At 49.3% G+C, this 19829-nt stretch overlaps 3 protein-coding genes across 3 annotated transcripts; 1 reads left to right on the top strand and 2 right to left on the bottom strand.

The window, feature by feature from the left end:
* Nucleotides 1-697: 697 nt before the first annotated feature.
* On the top strand, nt 698-4666 carry WDR55 (WD repeat domain 55). Its single transcript, XM_070414813.1, has 7 exons — nt 698-957; nt 2905-3005; nt 3091-3178; nt 3274-3453; nt 3543-3642; nt 3729-3898; nt 3982-4666. The coding sequence occupies exons 1-7, from the start codon at nt 767-769 to the stop codon at nt 4289-4291; spliced, it is 1140 nt and encodes a 379-aa protein (XP_070270914.1). The 5' UTR covers nt 698-766; the 3' UTR covers nt 4292-4666.
* Nucleotides 4667-4842: 176 nt separating this feature from the next.
* Nucleotides 4843-7181, bottom strand: DND1 (DND microRNA-mediated repression inhibitor 1). The gene is given in 5 exon segments (XM_070414203.1): nt 4843-4964; nt 4967-5461; nt 6080-6541; nt 6893-7010; nt 7143-7181. Coding segments are annotated over 5 exon segments (1221 nt in total). The 5' UTR covers nt 7167-7181.
* Nucleotides 7182-7537: 356 nt separating this feature from the next.
* On the bottom strand, nt 7538-19795 carry HARS1 (histidyl-tRNA synthetase 1). The gene is made up of 13 exons (XM_070414812.1): nt 19640-19795; nt 19274-19363; nt 15232-15351; nt 13087-13182; nt 12276-12401; nt 11578-11685; nt 11342-11440; nt 11011-11104; nt 10638-10765; nt 10303-10545; nt 8608-8724; nt 8275-8421; nt 7538-7942 (listed from the first exon to the last, which is right to left on the bottom strand). Exons 1-13 carry the CDS (start codon nt 19727-19729, stop codon nt 7871-7873), a joined length of 1530 nt encoding a protein of 509 aa, XP_070270913.1. The 5' UTR covers nt 19730-19795; the 3' UTR covers nt 7538-7870.
* Between the last annotated feature and the right edge of the window lie 34 nt (nt 19796-19829).

Raw genomic sequence — 19829 nt, 5'->3', positions numbered from 1 at the left:
AGCGGTCACAGCAGAGTTTTGAGGACCAGCCCAAGGCTGGGATTCAGCTGGGGCTGCACCGGATGGAGGTCCTGGTCCCAGATGGACGTCTGGGCCCCAGGATGGAGATCTGGGACCCGGGTTGAGGTCTGTGCCCTGGGATGGAGGTCTGGGCCCTGGATGGAGTTCTGAGTCCTGGAAAGAAAGTCTGGGTATGGGATGGAGGTCTGGTTCCCAGATGGAGACCTGGGTCCTTCAATGGACATCTGGGTTCTGGGATGGAAGTCTAAGCCCAAGATGGAGGTCTAGGTTATGGAAGTGAGGTCTGGGCCCCGGATGGAGATCTGAGCCCTGAATGGAGGACTGGGTCCTGTCAGTGAGGTCTGGCCCCGGATGGACGTCTGGGTCCTGGCAGGGAAGTCTGGGCCCTGATGGAGTTCTGGGGCCTGGATGAAGATCTGAGCCCTGAATGGCGGTCTGCATGGGTCAGGATAAGGGGGAAGGAGAAATGCGACTAGAGAGGGGATTGATGGTCTTCGGCCATCTACCTTGTCTAGGTATCAGTGGCGTCAACACAGGAGCTCAGGAGACCTTGGGAACCTGCCCCTAGAGTCCGCCCCGCCCACAACAGCTGCGGAGACCCGCCTTTTCCTGGTTACGGAGACGCCCCGGCGCCACTTCCTGTCCCGCCCCCCCAGGCGGAAGCGGTGCACCGGGCTGCTTACTCCTGCCGGTTGACGGCTTGGCACGCTAGTCAACTGCGAGGCGGTTCGGAACCCCCCGGTGCATGGATCACACGTGCGAGGAGAGGGCCACGGAGGATAGGAGCGACGAGGAGGACTCCGACGCCACGGAAGTCCCGGCCCGGACCCGGGACACCCCTGAAGACATCGTTTTGGAAGCGCCGGCCAGTGGGCTGGCGTTCCACCCGTCCCGCGACCTCCTGGCGGCGGGGGACGTGGACGGGGACGTGTTTGTGTAAGTGCGCGCCGGGGCCGGGGCGCGGTGAGGGTGGTGGGCTCGGGGGCTGGCAGCTCCCCTGGAATGGAGCTGGCGGAGAGAAGAGAGTGCAGGGAGAGAAAGAAAGTTTGCAAGACTCACCTGGTCTGATTCGTTCATTAACATTCGGCTTTAAACAAGTTAGCACACAAATCTCTGAAAAGAGCTGAAAGGAAGGTGAAATGGCTGTAATGTCGTGACGGAGCCCAGAGACAGTAAGTAGCAGGATAAGAAGGCTTTCAGGACAGATTATTATACTGAGCCTGAAACAAGCTCAACAGGGTCCCCTTCTTGTGCTTCTTGCTTTAATTGCTCTTTTGAAAACACAAATCCTTAGTTTACCGTTGCTTTTAGGATTAGGTCTAAACTGATTGACCCTCTGGCCCTTGCTCGCTTTCCCCTTTGCTTTCTATGCTCATTCATCCTCACCTTTATAATGTATCTTGAAGCCTCAGCTCCTTTCCCCTCACTTGTACCTCCTATCTCTAAGTTCTCAGCATGTCTTCACTCTGTCCCCATACCCCTGACTAAATCAGATTACTTATTAGGTGCTGCCTTGGCACCAAATGTCTTTTCCTCATAAACTTCATAATGGTTTGTAGTCAAACATAAGTTTGTATACTTATTTGAATGCTTGTCTCATTTACTTAAAAATGTGTCTATTAAGCAGCTTTTTCATGCTAGGCACTGGGATAGAGCAAACTTAGTACACCCAGTTCTGCCCACTTGGAACTCACTGGCAATTAAGCACTTAATTCACTTGGCTGCTCTGAGGATCTGCACTAGGGATGCTCTCTGCACAGGTGCTTGCCTTGCTGAGTTTACAGGCTGGTGCTTCTCTGTTCCACCTGCATTTTTTAAAAAAATATATTTTATTGATTTTTTACAGAGAGGAAGGGAGAGAGATAGTTAGAAACATCGATCAGCTGCCTCCTGCACATCTACTGGGGATGTGCCCGCAACCCAGGTACATGCCCTTGACCGGAATCGAACCTGGGACCTTTCAGTCCACAGGCTGACGCTCTATCCACTGAGCCAAACCGGTTTCGGCCCACCTGAATTTTGATCCTGGCTCTTTTTCAGTGTGCAGTCACAATGTGCCAGAATTAATTTTGGATCTCTAGCTCCTACAGAACTGGAGTGCAGGATCCCTGTTTTACTAATTTTTACATTTCCAACTTCTGGGGCTGCCTTTTTGTTACTAATTTAACGAATATTTCTGGGCCTTCACAGTGGTCCATACCTAATCTTTCCCCAGGCTGGGGCTTGCAAGGATGATTTAAGAAGGGTGGGGTGACATCACAAAGTTGCAAGCAAATATCTATCAAATGAGAAAAAGATTTCCAAATACTTGAAGCTCATTGAAAATGGAAAAAATGGGATGGTAAGCTGTTATGGCCAAAGGTGATCCTGAGTGGTGGGGTGAAAGGATTGAGAAAAGGCAGACAAGAGAATGAAAGCTGGGTCTCGGTGGGACGCTGCTCCCTGAAGAGGAGACAACGCCAGCGCCCACAAGCCGTGTCTTTATTTTATAGCAGATGCCACGAGGCAAAGTAGGGGCGTGATCAAGTCGTTTACAGTATTCTTGTGTTTCAACCCTACTCAACTACATGCACCTGAACTCTATCACAAGGCACGTGGGCCTACGTGTTCGGACCATAGGTTCAAGCTTACAACCATAGCTGTTGGCTATGATTGTGCTGGGAGGGCCCTGCCCTCCAGCTGGGACTTGCACGTGGCAGTGAGAGGACCCTGTCCTTTCATTAGTCCGAGGCTTGAACCTGGCCAAAACACCGTACCCGCGCCCCACAGTAAGCTCCTTGGGCTTAGGGGTGTACTAGCAGGAACTCCTAGGTAGGTGGAAGGTTGACTAGTTGGTACACCCCAGGCAGGGTCTGGGGTCATTCAGTCTCCATCTCTCTCCAGCTTTTCTTACTCCTGTCAAGAGGGAGAAACCAAAGAGCTCTGGTCCTCAGGTCACCACCTCAAGTCCTGCCGTGCCGTGGTCTTCTCTGAAGATGGGCAGAGTGAGTATTGGGGAAGGCAGCCAGCAGTGTGATGGTGGGAGGGGAGCAGTGAGCAGCACCATGACCTGCGCACCTTTCCCCCCAGAACTTGTTACTGTCTCCAAGGACAAAGCCATCCACGTTCTAGACGTGGAGCAGGGCCGACTGGAAAGACGCATTTCCAAGGCTCACGGGTAAGAGAAGCCAAATGTGTTGAGGCGAGGGTAAGGACTTGCAGCTCCCTCCTGGGACAAAGATGCTCTAAGAACAACTGCATCTATGTCTCTAGTGCCCCTATCAACAGCCTGCTGCTAGTGGATATGAATGTTCTGGCCACTGGGGATGACACAGGTGGCATCCGGCTCTGGGACCAGCGGAAGGAAGGCCCCTTAATGGATATGCGGCAACATGAGGAGTACATCGCTGACATGGCTCTGGACCCAGCCAAGAAGCTGCTGCTGACAGCCAGGTACATCCTCAAAGCTGCCTTCCCTGTGCTGAATGTCTCTCCCTTAATGGGAGCCTCTGGCCAAGCCTGCTGCTCTGCTTTCTCTGTAGTGGAGATGGCTGCCTTGGTGTCTTCAATATTAAGCGACGCCGGTTTGAGCTGCTTTCAGAACCTCAGTCTGGAGACCTGACCTCTGTCACAATCATGAAAGTACGGCTGGGCACGGTGGGATGGGGTGTGCGAGGGACTTGGTCTGACAGAGCTCTGCAAACATGGTTTATCCTGTTTCCCTGCAGTGTGGGAGGAAGGTGGCCTGTGGCTCCAGTGAAGGCACCATCTATCTCTTCAATTGGAACGGCTTTGGGGCCACAAGTGACCGCTTTGCCCTGAGAGCCGAGTCCATTGACTGCATGGTTCCAGTCACTGACAGTCTGCTGTGCACTGGGTCTACCGATGGAGTCATCAGGTGAGAGAAGCGGGGCGCTTAGGGGCACAGGAAGGGCAGGCGCCCGACCAGCCAATACCCAACACTCTTTTCTCTCTGTCCAGGGCTGTGAACATCCTGCCGAACCGAGTGGTGGGCAGTGTGGGCCAGCATGCCGGGGAGCCTGTGGAGGAGCTGGCCCTCTCCCACTGCGGCCGCTTCCTGGCCAGCAGTGGCCATGACCAGTGCCTCAAATTTTGGGACATGGCCCAATTGCGGGCTGTGGTGGTGGATGATTACCGTCGGCGCAAAAAAAAGGGAGGGCCGCTTCGGGCGCTGAGTAGCAAGGCTTGGAGCACCGATGACTTCTTTGCAGGACTGAGGGAAGAGGAAGAGGAGAAGGAGGAAGAGGAGAGGGAGGATGACAGTGACTGAGGGGATGAGTTGAATCTCAAGGCAGGTTCTCACCGGGCAAGAGTCTTGCTTCCTGGGCTGGATCCCCAGAGGCTATGAATCTATCATACCCTCTTGTACAGCATAAGGAGATGGGCAAATAGAGGCTCAGGACTGTGGGGAAGTAGAGCTGCTCACTCTACCAGTGTAAGACAAGCCCACAGCTGGGGCAAGATAGCACGGACACAGGTGTACACCAACCAGGGGTTTAATATAAATACAACCAGCACAGATAAACAAACCAACAGTACACATACACCAAAACCAAAACACCAAGTGGTGGGGACAAAAGGCAGGTTTCTGACCCTTTGGCTTAGCCATCCCCCAAATAAAAACAAAGACAAATCAAGAAAATAAGTGAAGATTCGTGCTAAGCTGTGGGAGGAGACGGAGTGTGTGTGTCACACAGAGAAAGGCCAAGGGATACTCTGGGCTGGGAGAGAGAGGGCAAGGTCCCTCACCACAACTTAGCCAAATCTGAGCTGTCTCCAAGTGCACTGGGGCTGTGCCCCAGCTGGGAGGCTGTGTCAGGCCTAGGGCAGGGCCCATGCTCCTCCCGTTTTGGGGATCAGATGGTGGCTGCCCAGACCTGCTGGGTTGGGGACTGACACAGGCTCTGCCGACTTGTACAGGCTGCCTGTAGAGGATGGGGTTACTGCTTAACCATGGTACCTGCCTCAGCTCCAGGAGACCACAGGGCGTGGGCCCCAGACGCGCTCACTGCCCCAGCACATGAAAGGAGGCTGGCCCCAGACTCGCTCAGTGCCTCCAGCAGCCGTGCAGACACAGCATCCTTGGCCACCTCATGCCCATCCTGCCCTTCCACGGTTAGCACAACCCAGATGAGGCCACTGAAGGGCACTGGATGCCCAGGGATCACCACCTGGTACCAGAAGTGGTGCCAGCCAGCAGGGCCCGTGCCCAAGCACTTGGTGAGGAACACTGGGCTACCCAGCTTCATCTGTTGGCACAGCAGCTGCAAGGCAGTTCGAGCCCCTTGGGACGCTAGCTTGTCCCTAGCAAGGGCCAACCGGCTGCCTTCTGGCTGTAGGCACCTCAGCGAGGGCCCCACAAGCTGCTGGCGGAGTCGGTGCTTCACATCTGGCTTGAGCCACTCCACAGCCACCTGCTCTCCACAGAGGCGTGACTGCCCTGCAGGAAAAAGGCAGAGACAAGGACAGGTCTTAGCCCTGCACCCAAGCCCTGTGAGTCCTTAGGAGTCAAGTCACACAATTACCAGGTGATGTGACCTCTGGCAAAATAACAAGGCTTCATTGTGTTTGTAAAAAGGGTGCAGTAACAGCTACCTTCTAAATTTTCTTGGAGGAGTACTGATTGGATGCTGGCTTTATCTACTGCAAAACCATAAAACTACCAACCTTTACTGTGAATACTTGCCAAGAATCAAGGAATGTGCTAAGCATCCAGCTTAATTCTCACAACAGACAACAGTCTCAGTTGGACTGCCTTGGGCAAGTCCCTTTCTCTTAAAACAATCTTCTCTAAAGAGGGAGATGGTTGTATATTTTTCATTGGAATGTTGAGGGTTAAGTTAAGAGATAACACATGGGAAGTATTAAGTTTAGATAAGTGGTAGTACCATTGGCAATTTTAAAAGCTGAGTTCAAATAAATTATATAAAGTTGCAAATTCGGACATTCTTGGCCTTAAGATCTTTCTACTTTACCCGCCCTACTGACGTATGGAGGTAAAGCTCCTGGCAGAATACTGTGGCTCCAACCAGCGGCCCCCAGCAGCCTCCGCCCCTACCTTCCATCAGGGCCTTTTTGGCCATGGCCGCTGCACGGTGCGAGCTGAACTTGAGCAGTGCCATCTGCGTGAGCGCCAGTCCGGGGCTGGGCAGCAGCAGCGCCTCCTGAAGGCCCGGACCCAGCGGCTGCAGCGCGAGCAGCAGCGCGCGGCGGGTCAGAGCCGGCGGCAGCCCGTCCACGCTCAGCTCGCACTTCTCGGTGCTGAGGCACACGAGCAGCGGGCAGGAGGGCCGCAGAGGGTGGTTGTGCAGCGTGGCGATGGCGGCCTGGGCCCCGCGCCGCGAGCTGTAGCGGGCGTAGGCAAAGCCCCGGTTCAGGCCGCTGAAAGTCATCATCAGGCGGAACTCGTAGAGGCGGCCCGCGCGCTGGAACAGTGGGATCAGCTGGTGCTCGTACACGTCCTGGGGCAGCCTACCGATAAACACCTCGGACCCGGGCGGCGGCGGGCTGCCCACCCAGCCTGGGGGGAGGGGGTGGGGGAGGCACCGTCATCCATCGGGACGTTCCGGGCTTGGGCCCAGGAATCCGGCGCGGGTGGGACCGTGTGAGCACGCATCTGTGAAATGGGTACAACACCCGTACCCCCGAGTCGTTGGGATAACTGGGTAATTGAATTAAAATGGGGCTGGCACAGAGTAAGTACACCTTAAAGCTGGCTCCTTGGAGGGGGCGGGTGGGGCACGTCTGCTGGGGGAGGGGTTAGCGGGTAGTTGGGGGTGTCTGGCTGTGGAGACCCGGAGTGGGCGCCTCCCCCAAGGGGCTCGTCGAGGCCAGCGCAGCACCCCGGCAGGCGTCGGGCTGGACTGTGTACCTGGGGGTGGCCCGCCATACTTCCTCTGCCCGTTCACTTGCACCAGGCGGATACCCGTCTCCCTGACCCACGCCTCCAGCGCCGCCTTGTTCTCTGGATTCACCCTCTCACACCACAGCTGCTGGGGAAGGGGAAGGTCGGAATGGCCGATGGCCGCGCCCGCCCCCACCTCGCCTGTGGTGCTGGGGCCCCGGGTCCCCCACTCCCTGCGCAGGTGGTGCTCGTTCACCCCTCGTTGGCAAGCGCTTACCTCGTACTCCCGTTTGGGCTGCATGGCTCTGGCGTCGGTCTGGCGTCGGTCCCTTTTATAACCTCCTCCCTATCGGCCTCTGGAAGCTTCCCTACCCCTCCACCTCCCAAGCTCGCATTGGCTCTGAGCACGACCCCGCCTCCCACGGAGGGTGGGAGTATCCGCCGCACGTGCGCCGCGACCCTCAGGTGAAAGCTAGGAACCCTAGCGGTTGAGTTTGTAGGCAGACTGGGCTCCTGAGAAATGGCTGGCACCACGGAGGGAAGAAGGACGCAGGGGGCACCCTTCACCCCGGGCAAGAGCCTGCTGTCAGTCTTTCTCCCCATTTCCCACCGCTAAAGCGGCCAGACTCTGACAGGGCAGGAAGGGGCTAGGCCAGAGCGACACAGACGGGCTCCAGTGGTTGAGATATTTTATTGCACCTTTGGTGACGGGTGGTGGGGAGCAGTGCCTCCTCCTGGTGGAGGGCCTGCAGAGGGGGCCATCTCAGGCCCGGTCCTTGTAGCCTAGGGGCCAGACTGGACTGAGCCCCCAGGGCTTCTATGGAAAATGGCACAGTAAAATTACCTGTGATTATCAATAAAATAATAATAAAAATAAAAAGTCTCTGTTTTGACTACTCTTCAGGTTTCCCACTGGAAGTGTGCGAAGAGGCTGAAGTATATATGCAGAGTTTTGTCTTGGCCTTAAATAGTGCCCGTCCACCTTCCTCTGATAGTTCGCTCAATTCAGCAGATGCAAAGGGGAGGGCTTGTTCTCCTTTTGATTTCCTTCACAAGGTCTTCTCTTCGGACATCCACCTGGCCAGGATGGGGGAAGAAAGTGGTATGAGCAGCTTCCACCCCACTGCTCCCTGAGGGCCCACTCCTCCCTCTGGTCATCAGGTTTGGCTCAGCTGAGAGCAGGAACCCAGAACATTCAGGGTGGACAGTGCTTCTTGGGGGAGCCAGAGACACAGGGTGTTTGTGGGCATGGAGTCTTACCCTACCAGGATCCTAATAACAGGCCCTTACATCCTTTACAAGTGTGTACTTGTAAGAACACCAGGCTTTTGCTCGGATCTTGAATGGGCATTGGCCTGCTGAAATGGCATACATTCCCTGTCCCTCAGCCTTCCTGCCCACCTACTTACCTCTTCTCTGCTGGCCACTGAACGGAGCTTGATGACCCCGTCCTTGAGCTCCTGCTCACCGACGATGGCCACCAGTGGGATGCCTGCCTCCTCACAGTACTGCAGCTGGTTCAGTAACTTTGGGTTTTTCTTGTAAAGCAGCTCAGCCTGCAGGGGACCCGGGCAGAAGATGAAGGCTGACTTCTGCATTCCTCAGGATCAACCTCCTGGGGCCCAACCTGTCACCTAGCTCTGAGTTCCGCCCCAAGAAATCGCAGGGGAGCAGGGTGAGCTTGTGTTTAGCCTGTGCCCAGCATTCCCGTTTGCTGCCACCCGGGGGCTTGCCTCCTGTACCTTGATCCCAGCATCCCACAGCTCTGAGACGAGCTTCAGTCTCTCCTCCAGCAGCTTCTTCTGTGCGGATGCCACAAGCACCTGTGTCTCTGTAGTCCGTACTTTCTCCTCCAATGCCTGGGGAAGGTGCAGATAAAAGTCAGAGAGCTGGGCTACCCTTCGTAACACTGTCAAAGAGCAAAGAGAGCAGGCCCTTGTCAGGATCCTGAGACCAAGCCCAACTCAGCCAGCTCCATCAGGGCAGGGGCCCAGTCTTCTCATCCAGCAACTGGGCATAAGGTAGCTCTTAGATGATATAAGAAGTAAATTGGCCCTAACCGGTTTGGCTCAGTGGATAGAGCATTGGCCTGTGGACTGAAGGGTCTCAGGTTCGATTCCAGTCAAGGGCATGTACCTTGGTTGCGGGCACATCCCCAGTAGGGGGTGTGCAGGAGGCAGCTGATCGATGTTTCTCTCTCATCGATGTTTCTAACTCTCTATCCCTCTCCCTTCCTCTCTGTAAAAAATCAATAAAATATATTTTAAAAAAAAGAAAAAAGAAGTAAATTGACTGGGCCCAGCCAGTGTGGCTCAGTGGTGGTTGAGTGTTGACCTATGAACCAGGGGGTCACAGTTCAATTCCCAGTCAGGGCACATGCCTGGGTTTCGAGCAGGAGGCAGCCAATCAATGATTTTCTCTCTGATATTTCTATCTCTCCCTCCCTCTCCCTTTCTCTCTGACATAAATAAAAATATATTAAAGAAAAAAATAAACTGACTAGATTGTACATCTGACGTGCCAGAATAAATTACCTAGGGCGAGGGCAAAGGTAGCTTATTTATAGAAACTTCTAGCTTATTTCCATCTACCTTAAGGGCCCACGAGAACAGTAACACAGAAGTGATACTGTGAGCCCATCAGGCAATCCAATCAGCCCTAGCAGTTCTAGTTCCCACTTACTATCTGCCAGTTGAGGGGGTACAGCTCATCGGGTACAACCCAAGGTGTGCGTGGATAGGGGGAAGGGAGGATGCTGCTGCTGCCCCTTGTCTTTTTCTGGAAAACTATTTTCATAGTTCCTACAACATAAGATGCCTGTTGGAACAGTGACCTTAAGTGGGAAACATGGGTGGTTTCCACCTAGAGAAAAGGATGGAGCAGTGGGAAGGTTACTGCCAGAGCTTTCTCCAGGGGATGAAATGCAACCAGCCAGTTAAGAGCAGCAGCAACAAAGGTGCACTTGAGGCCATGAGGGGTTTCCCTGGTGGAACTCCTGGTGCTAGAGTCAGGACAGCCATCTTAGGATCTCAGGGCCTCAGACAGAGACTATCACAGCATGGTTTGGAGCAAGACTTTACAGTTAGACTGCCTGGATTCAAATGGACTCTGTCACTTAAAAGATTCATGACTTTGGGGTATTTAATTGAAAATCTTTAGTTCTCTAAAGATAGTAAAAGTAGCTACTTTCAGAAGGCTGTTTACCACCTAGATTCCTGACAGCTCTGAGGGAAGAAGGGACCCAGAACAAGATATTTTGTGAAAAAAGAATGATCAGAAATCCATAAAGCTGTCCTATAATGGGGTGGGAGTCTGTGTAGTAGTGTCCATCTTTTCTCCATTTCTCTGCAAAGATGCTCCTTGCCCGAAGTGACCCCCCGGGGGATCAAAGAAGATAGCCCAGTTGCCACTGCCTGCCCAGATTGTCTTCTACTCACCTCTAGCCTCTGCTCCACGATGGAAAAGATCCGCTCCACACCAATGCTGAGCCCCACGCATGGCACCTTGCGCCCTTTGGGGTCAAACATGCCCACCAGCCCATCATAGCGCCCTCCAGCAGCCACACTGCCCACACCCAGGGGCTCCTCCCCTGCCTGGGCTGCGGTCTGTAGTAGCACCGCCTCATAGATCACTCCAGTATAGTAGTCCAGCCCTCGAGCAAGGCTCAGGTCGAAGGAGATCTGTGGGGACAAGAACATGTCAGTACCACATGAGGATCAAGGACCTGAAGCCCCAGAGCACAGCAAGGGCTCCCATCCCCAACCTGACTCACCTTGTCAGCAATGCCAAACAGGGTCAAGTACTCAAACAGCAGCTTCAGGTCTCCCAGGCCCTCCAAGGCCTGCTTGTTTTGAGACAGTTTAGGATCCTGGAGCAGCTGTTCCACCAGGGATACCCCACCTGGGGAGACAGATTTGCAAGCAAGAATGACTGATCAGAAGAAAAAAGTAGGGGCTGTATCTTTTTGCCTGGATTGTACATGTATGTGTGCTCCCCCCACTCCCCGCCCACTTCCCACTCCTCTGTCTCTCTCCCATTCTCTCTGTCTCTCTCTCCTACATATACACACACATGGAGAGAAGAGTTTCAGCTTTAGGATTTAGGGCAGTGGGATGGCTGATGGGGAGGCAGGCTTCATTCCTCACCATGCTGCTGGACATAGTCCCCAATGCGGTCAGCCACCTCGGGTGCGAGGCCCTTCTCTCCCACCATCTCGTTCTTTACTTCCTCCCAGGGCACCTGGGCAGACAGAGAGCAGTCAGGGACCCTTGGGCACCTTCCCCACACGGAACAAGTATGGGCCCTCCTCAGGGCCAGTCTTGGAGCAGAAGCTGCCCTTCAACCTACATCCTAAGGCTAATTTTTCCCTGGTGGGCACAGAGGCAGCCTCCCCCCGCCCCTCCCTTACTGTTGTTTTCCATTTGTCAGGGCAGGGTGGGATCTGGGAATAAAGCAGTCAGATGTTTGGGTCATTACCTTGTCCAGCTTGTCCACTGATGAGCAGATGGTACGGAACTTGCTATCAGGAACCCCACAGATCGCAAACATCCCATCTAGGATGCGCCGATCATTCACCTGCAGGGACCCAAGGCATCTCTTTACATGACCCTCCATAGCTTTGGTCGCTTAGGCTACTGGTCCCTCTGCACAAAGACCTTCTCTTGTGAGAGGCCAGGCCCAACTTTGCCCTCCCAGCCTTGTTCAGCTCTGACCTTGACCAGGAAGTCACCTATCTGAAGTGAATTCAGGATCTCACACATGATCTTCAGGCACTCTGCATCAGGGATCATGGGGTCAAATTGCCCAGCAATGTCGAAATCCTGCAGGGAGAGAGGTAGAGGTCCTCGGGGGTTTCTTCAGAGGGGATTCTGGGGAGCTCTGCTCTTGCTCTCTCTGAAAGGCCAGTTTGCATAGACCACTTTTTTTTCATTCTCTGATCATTAGCCCAGAGGAAAATCCCAGCATTCTTGGGTCTCTCACTAGTTCTGGTTTTCTTTCCATGTATTGGACTAGTATTCCTTCATCATCTCATTCATCTACTTTTGCTATTTCCTCCTACCACTGGAGGGCAACTATACAGCCTTAGTCCTAGTCATTTTCTCTATTCAGAAGCTCTGCCCACCATTCTGGATTATTTCATACCTCAAATCCAATTTGCTCATCCTTTACTCGGATCCTATCACTGTGGTTTAATATGAAGAGCACTGGACCAAGAGTTCTAGTGCTGACTATGCTTTTCCTATCCCTGTGATTTCTTCATTCTGCTGAGAATCAAATTTACCCATATATAAAATGGGGAGAATAACCCCTCTTCTCCCCTCCCCTTCTTTGGTATTTTCTGCTCAGGACACCATGAGTGCTCAGTAGATTCCACTGGCTTGAGGGAGGGCCAAGTTAGCCACATACTCACACACTGGTAGAATTCCCGATATCGGCCACGGGTCATGGCTGGGTTATCCCGCCGATATACTTTTGCTATGTGGTAGCGCTTAATGTTGGTCAGTTTATTCATTGCCAAATATCGAGCAAAAGGAACCTGATAACAAGAGTTAAGGAGAAAGCCCCTCCTAGCACAGTCTGGAAGTTGATTATCATCACCAACAGAAGCAAGGGTCTAGCCCCTCCCTGCGCAGGTAAAGCCAACACCCGTAAGATTAATAGCATTTCTGAACATTAAAAAAGAAACAACAACTTTGTGAACATAAGGGGCAGCTGACATCTCAAAAAAGATTAAGGCAAAAATAAAAAAGATTAAGACTCCTTTCACTTTGGTAGTGTTTCCACCATGGGCTATGCTGAGCACAGCAGGGGCTGGGTACGTGGGTCAGGGAGCAGAAAAAGGGCCCCCGCGTGGGATCTCTGGGCAGATGATTTTCTGGCCTAGCTTGGAGATAAAGGAAATGCTACTGGTCAGTTAAGAACTTTGTCCACTGGACAGGGAAGGGGAGAGGTATTCTGGAACCAAGGCATTGCTGGTGGAGTTAAAACTGGGCCCTGACATAAAGCTGAGGTCTCACTCAGATTTCAGAAAACTTCTAAGGCTATGCTCTGTTTAGCCAAAGTCCTGCTTCTGGTTTAGAGAAATAATTCCCCTGATTGCCAAAGGCGTCATATTTGATCCCGCTCATGTCTGGCTATCCCCAAACCTGAGCTAGAAATAGCCCCAGCCCAGTGAAGGCCAATCAACCCAAAGTGTCAAGAGCCCACATTTAGAAAGATACAGTGAGGTCATAGCGAAGGGACAGCAGCTCCCCACCCTGGTCTTTCAGGTCATAGATAAGCTTAGAGTCTTCCCCATACTTTCCAGTCAGTGTTTCCTGAAGAAAACATAAAGAAATGTGGTCACAATGATAAGTACAATTTAAAAGAAGTTTTGAAAACAAAAATTCACTTGTCTATATTTCCTCTGCCCTCTATCCCAATGGCTTATGTATTTAATTTAGTTATAATCAAAAGGAGCCCTAGCCAGTTTGGCTCAGTGCATAGAGCGTCAGCCTGCAGACTGAAGGGTCCCGGGTTTGATTCCGGGTCAAGGGCACGTACCTCGATTGCAGGGTACCTGGTCCAGGCTCGTGCAGGAGGCAACCAATTGATGTGTTTCTCTCACATCGATATTTCTCTCTGTCTTTCCCACTCTGTCTAAAAATCAATGGAAAAATATCCTTGGGTGAGGATTAAGAAAAAAAGGAAACACCGATTTTGTCTTCTGCTTATCACTATTTCCATTTTGTGACAGCTGAAATTTTATTTTTAAAAGCTGCATCATATTTCAGTGAGAAGCAGCTCTGTATTCCTTCCTAGGATTACACTGTTAGGTGTTTAGGTTATTCCAATTCTTCAATAAGTTCTATAATATTTAAATAAATGTATTTGGGAACACATATTTTTTTCTGAGGGTAAACTAGGGGTGGGTTATTAGATCAACAATCATAAATGTTTTTATGACACCTGAGATTTCAACAATGTCAAAAGCAGTCCTTGCCCTGTAATATGTTCAATAACTTATTTCACCTTCTAGTTGCCAAAGTTTAAAAAGCTTGAAAAGTCCGTGTTGTGGAAGCAGAAAAACTCGCACATTGGTTGCTCTTCTAGGCTGAATTGTGTCTGCCACAAAATTCATATTTTAAAGTCCTATCCCCTAGTAACCTCAGAATGTGACGGTATCTGGAGACAGGGTCTTTAAAGAGGTAATTAAGCTAAAATGAAGTCATTAGGGTGGGCCCTAATTCAATATAACCGGTGTCCTTACAAAAAGAGGAAATGTGGACACAGAGGGAAGATGCTGTGAAAACACAGGGAAAAGACACCATCCACAAGCCATGGAGAGTCCGGGAACAGATCCTCCTCTCATGGCTTCAGAAGGAAACATCTCATACTTTTAGCCTCCAGACAATAAATTTATGTTTTCTAAGCCACCCAGAGTACGATACTTTGTTATGGCAACCCTAGAAAACGAATGCAGTTGGTAAAAATATAAATGAGTACAATCATTCTGCTCAGCATTCCATTTCTACGAATTTAGCCTGCAGATAAATGCCCACCGCAGATGTCTGTTCTTGAATAAGACAAAGGCAGTACATGTCCTCATGGGTCTTCTATTTAAGTGAGAAGAAACCAGCAATACACTAATGCAAGAAAACAGATAATTTCAGATAGCGATACCTGCTCTAAAGAAAACCAAACAGGTTGCTGTGATAGATAAGGGCTACTTTAGGCAGGGTAGTTGCAGAGAATTACTAGACGAAATCTGCAATTTCTAATTTCTTTAAAACATCAATATATCAGTATTTATGCATTCATTGATTGATTCTTTTATGTGCCTGCAACCTTGGTGTATCAGAATGATGCTCTAATCAACTGAGCTACCTGGCCAGGGCTTGCCATCTCTAATATTTTAAAAAAATATTTATATATATATATATATATTTATATTTTGTTGATTTCTGAGAGGAAGGGAGAGGGATAGAGAGAGAGAAACATTAATGATGAGAGAGAATCATTGATTGGCTGCCTCCTGCATGCCTTCTACTGTGGACAGAGCTCTGCATGCCTTCTACTGTGGACAGAGCTCGAAAACTTGGCACGTGCCCTTGACTGGAATCAAACCGGGGACCCTTCAGATGCTCTATCCACTGAGCCAAACCAGCTAGGGCTAGAAGGGTTCTCTTTTGAAAGCCGCTGGCCAAAACCAGGTAAATAAAAAGTAGGACCTCTTCCTCTAAGCCAGCCCCATCCCCTTTCTCACTGGAGAAAATATTGGTCTTTGTCCACAACAGAAGAGAGACCTTTGGGCCTCACTCTCTTGTAATCCTCTTGTTGTTCACATACCCATTCTTCCACCATGCAATTTCTTACCCTTCTCTCACCTTTAGCTCAAACACAGGTGTATCAATTACTTCCGCACCATGGCGTTTGAAGCAGCTGATGATTATATCAAACACCTTCTCCCGAACTGCCATCTGCCGGGGATTGTAGTCTCTTGTGCCCTTGGCGTCAAAATCAGCCGAAGAATCAGGATGAGATTAAAAAAAAAAAAAAAAAAAGAACAATAAGATCTATAAATATAAAAGCATGACCTCAGTGATGACAAATGCAAATTTCAATTTTCCTACAGGCCACCGAGTTGTAAAACAAGTACAACAATTCCCTATTAACCACCACACCTATTTGCCATCACCCTTCCAAGTTCCATTTCCTTTTAAGCTTGGTTCTTTTTCCTAGGATTCTTAGGACTCTATTCTTTGAGTTTTCCTAAAAACTCTATTCCTGGGATAACATATTTCCAGCCTAGTAGAAAGCACCTACCTGCTGACCCACATGTGGCCAACGCAAACTGGCTTAACTAGCTGAACTCCATATTTTACAAGTAACATCCTTTCCCAACATAACTTAAAAAAATCCTAATGAATATTATTTGTTCTCTAATTTGCTTCTTTTTAAAAAAATGTTTTTACTGATTTCAGAGAGAAGAAGGGAGGAGAGGTAAAAACATCAATGATGAGAGACAATCATTGATCAATTGATCAGCTGCCTCCTGCACACCCACTGTCCTCCTCTCCACTCTCTACAAAAATCAATGGGAAAAATATCCTTGGGTGAGGATTAAAAAAAAAAAAGGCAAATTTTATGTTATGTATATTTTACTACAATTTAAAAAATATTTATTACTCTATCTTTTACTTTGAATGAATCTTTTATCCATGCATGATTTTATGACAGCACACATTGGTTATTGGAAAATATTGGTTCATTGATACTGGTTATACAGATCTTCCAAATATTGGTACACTCACTTCATCTACACTAATCTACACTAATCAAAGAGAAACATGCAAATCGGTGTCACTCTGCTATGCCCACCAGCCAATCAGAGTGACTATGCAAATTAACCCAACAAAGATGGCGGTTAATTTGCATACACAGGCGAGGAGTGAAGACTGAAGACTGAAGAGGCTTGGCTTCTCCGCTGTGGCCAGACCAAAGGCCTGCAGGGGTCCCGGGTGCCAGAGGAAAGCCGGTGCCAGCAGCCAGGGGAAGGAAAGCCTATTGCGCAAATCTTCGTGCAACGGGCTTCTAGTTATATAATATCAGAAAACCAGATTTGTTAATATTACCATAATCTTAGCAGGAAGGTCTTTAAGTATTGGGAAGCTGTTAAGCTCAAGGTGGAAGATAGAACTTTTCTAAAATCCTAACTTTCACATGATCACTTAAATTTTATCACTGGCAACAAATAAGTGGGGCCTTGACTTACGAGTGTCCCGACTAACGAGTTTTTTGAGATACCAGCTGTCTCTCAGCTGATTTTTTGCATTGAGTTGACAGAGTAATTTGAGTTAACGAGCTCCTTAATGAGCTCCTAAATGAGCTCCATCTTGGAAGGAATTAAACTTGTAAGTCAAGGCCCCATTGTATTGTGAAATGTTTTCCTTGAAGTGACAAGGCTCACTTGGTTCATTTTTCTGAAAATGTCTTCTAAATACCCTCAATCTTTAAAGTAATAGTTTATGTTTCAGTTTTTCTTTCAAATAAAAATGGTGTCCTGTGAAAAAAGTAGCTAGTTCAGCTTACAACTCACCTAATGGCACAAGTGTTTTTTGTTTTGGAATGCGGTGGAAGGACTTCCCATTTCATCACACAGAATATTTTAAAACGTACTCAAGCCCTGTGTTTCAGTGGTTAGAGCACCGGCCCACACACCGAAAGGTCACGGGTTCAATTCCCAGTCAAGGCAAGTACTGGATTGCAGGTTGGATACTCAGCCCCAGTTGGAATGTGTGCAGGAGGCAACTAATCGATGTGTCTCTCTCACATTGTTTTTTTTCCCTTTCTTTCTGTCTCCCCCTCTCCCCCCATTCCACTCGCTAAAAATCAATGGGAAAAATATTCTCGATGAGGATTAACAAAACAAAAAAAGTGTACTCAAGGGTTGAGATTCAAAAGAATTAATAATTTTTACTGTTTTGTGAAGGATGTTAAGTGAAACCGATTTTTTTTTTTTGCTGTGAGTGTATTAAAGTAAAAAACAAAATGACTCGCCCTAACTGGTTTGGCTCAGTGGATAGAGCGTCGGCCTGTGAACTCAAGAGTCCCAGGTTCGATTCCGGTCAAGGGCATGTACCTTGGTTGCAGGCACATACCCAGTAGGGAGTGTGCAGGAGGCAGCTGATTGGTGTTTCTAACTCTATTCCTTTCTTCTTCTCTGTAAAAAAGTCAATAAACTATATTTAAAAAAACAACAACACACACACAAAATGACTCTTAGTACAATTTAGTGCCAGTATTGTGATTTGTGCTAAGACACCACGAGCAGTTCTACTCACCAGTGCTTTTGCACCTTCATTGCAAATGAAGTAAAAAATGGCAAATAACATTATGAAAATAATTTTGACCAGAAAGAGCCCTTGCATCATCAATCCTACTGGGGATTAAGTAGCAACTCGGGCATGTTTCGTGACCGGGAATTGAACCACCAACCTCTTGGTCCTTGGGTCCACACTCAGCTGCTGAGCCACACGAGCTGGGCTCCTTCCCTTTTTAAAAATATGTCATTTATTTATTGAGGAAACTGAGTCCTTTTGTCCTAAGGAATTGTTCACATTCTAGATTTAGTTACCAATATACTCAATGTGTCATTTAACATATTCGACCATCTCCCATATTTCCTGTAAACTGGTAGTTAGGTCTGAAGACCTGATTAGATTCAGGTTCAATTTTTCTTGGCAAGAAAACTTCATAGGTGGTGCTGTGTACTTCGTATTGCATCACATAAGGAGGATGTCTCACTGTCCTACTTTTAGTGATGTTAGGATTAATCACTGCGTTTAAGTGAGGCCAGTTTGATCTTTCATAAATTCCCCATTTATCTTTTCACCTAATAGTCTGAATAACTATCGATGACCACTGCCTTGAGATTTTACACTGTCTCCTTAACCTTTGAAATGAGGAATAGCTCAATGAATTTAGGAATGCAAAGAATTAACCTTAAAAGGGGACACCTCAACATAAGGAAGACAGATCATCTCCCCTCTCCTTTGGAGTTCAATTTCACATACATTCATTGAAGACCTATTTAGTTCCACGTGACCTTGTCTCAGCCTCTCATTGTAGATAAACTATGTGAATAACTAAAAGTCAGCAATAAATGTAAAAACAGAGATATATGTAAAGTGCAAGGGAACCCAGATGAAGGGGTAAATAGTTCTCTTTATAGAAGTTACAGAAAGTGGCATCTGAACTGTAATCCTGGAAGCTGAGCTAGGAACCTCCAATCTCATCCGACTCTCCTCTAGTTTGGGTCTAGTCATACAGGTCTCTTCCAGTATTGGAAACTACCAAGGTTCTTTCTTGCTTCAGGGTTTCCATACGCTCCCTGGATCTATTTTCCTCATACTCTTCCCTTGGGTATCTCCCACTCATCTGTTAGGTCAGTTAGGATATCACTTCAGTGAAGCTTTCTCAGTCTCCCCAGTTCTCCCATATTTTTTTTTGAGAGCATCCTTATTATTTCTTTATGTCATTTATCACAATGTGTAATGACACTCCCATGTGTGGGATTATCTGCACTAACTCTGTTTCCTTCACTAGAATGTAAGCTCCATAAGGGCAAGCTGTATTGTTCACCGTGCCATACCCATTGGTTTGTACAGCGCTTGGCACATAGTAACACTCAAGTATTTACTGAATGAAAGAAGGAGTACAGTAACAGACAGACTCCCCTTAGCACCTGGCTGGCTTAGTTTCTGGCATCACTTTGCCATCCCAGGATGACTCAGGTAGAGTCCAATCCAGCCTGGCACCAGCATTTCAGATAATTCTCACAGACCTGGTTCAGGGAATCGGGCATATACGTCCTTGTGAGTGTAATTAGGGACCCTCTCATAGGCTCCCTAAAGGAATGACACTTACCTTGGGGGTTTTGAGCACAAACTTGTGTTTCCCTTCATCAGGGCCCAGCTGTGCCTTCAGTTTCAGTAATTTTGCCACTTCCTCCTCGATCTGTGGAGAAAAAGTAGGCGCTGGGCTGTCACATCTCCAGCTCACCTCCCTCCTCAACCATTCATTCAATATCCCTCCATCAGGATCTGGAACAGATCTCTCTCCCCAGCCTAGCTTTGCTTCTCTCGAGTCCTACCCGGCTACCTCACCACCTAGTTCGTCCTCCTCCCTACCAGCTGGAACCCTTCCTCCTCACACCCCAGTCCTCTACAGACCACCCCGCTCTACCTCCTCCCCGGCCTTGCTTTGGCCCCTCCCCTGCCGCCCGGGTCGCACCTGCTCAGCGCTGGCCTTTTGCTGTTTCAGTTCCCGCACATGCTCTCCCTGAAGTCGCACTAGTTCCTCCAGCGCCGCACGTTCTGCCATCCTGGCTGCAAGCTGGAGAGAACTGATGTCTAGTCGGGGTGGCAGCGGGCACAGCTTCAGCTCGGAGGACTTCCGGCTATCGAGTCGCTGGCCCCCAAGC

The sequence above is a fragment of the Myotis yumanensis genome, unplaced genomic scaffold, assembly GCF_028538775.1.
Source record: "Myotis yumanensis isolate MYYU_CA2020_CCGP unplaced genomic scaffold, mMyoYum1.0.hap1 SCAF_5, whole genome shotgun sequence".
In the NCBI taxonomy this organism is placed as follows: Eukaryota; Metazoa; Chordata; class Mammalia; order Chiroptera; family Vespertilionidae; genus Myotis; species Myotis yumanensis.
This window is presented reverse-complemented; position numbering and strand designations above follow the sequence as displayed.

Bases quoted from the DNA above. Each gene is read 5' to 3' on its own strand.
- HARS1 (XM_070414812.1), bottom strand. From the start codon at position 19,729: ATGGCAGAACGTGCGGCGCTGGAGGAACTAGTGCGACTTCAGGGAGAG. The intron at 15,352-19,273 runs GTAAGTGTCATT...TTTGACGCCAAG, and splicing joins TTGTGCTCAAAACCCCCAAG to GGCACAAGAGACTACAATCC. The intron at 12,402-13,086 runs GTATCTTTCTAA...TCTTGTTATCAG, and splicing joins CCCTTCGCTATGACCTCACT to GTTCCTTTTGCTCGATATTT.
- WDR55 (XM_070414813.1), top strand. From the start codon at position 767: ATGGATCACACGTGCGAGGAGAGGGCCACGGAGGATAGGAGCGACGAG. The intron at 3,179-3,273 runs GTAAGAGAAGCC...CTATGTCTCTAG, and splicing joins CGCATTTCCAAGGCTCACGG to TGCCCCTATCAACAGCCTGC. The intron at 3,454-3,542 runs GTACATCCTCAA...CTTTCTCTGTAG, and splicing joins AAGCTGCTGCTGACAGCCAG to TGGAGATGGCTGCCTTGGTG.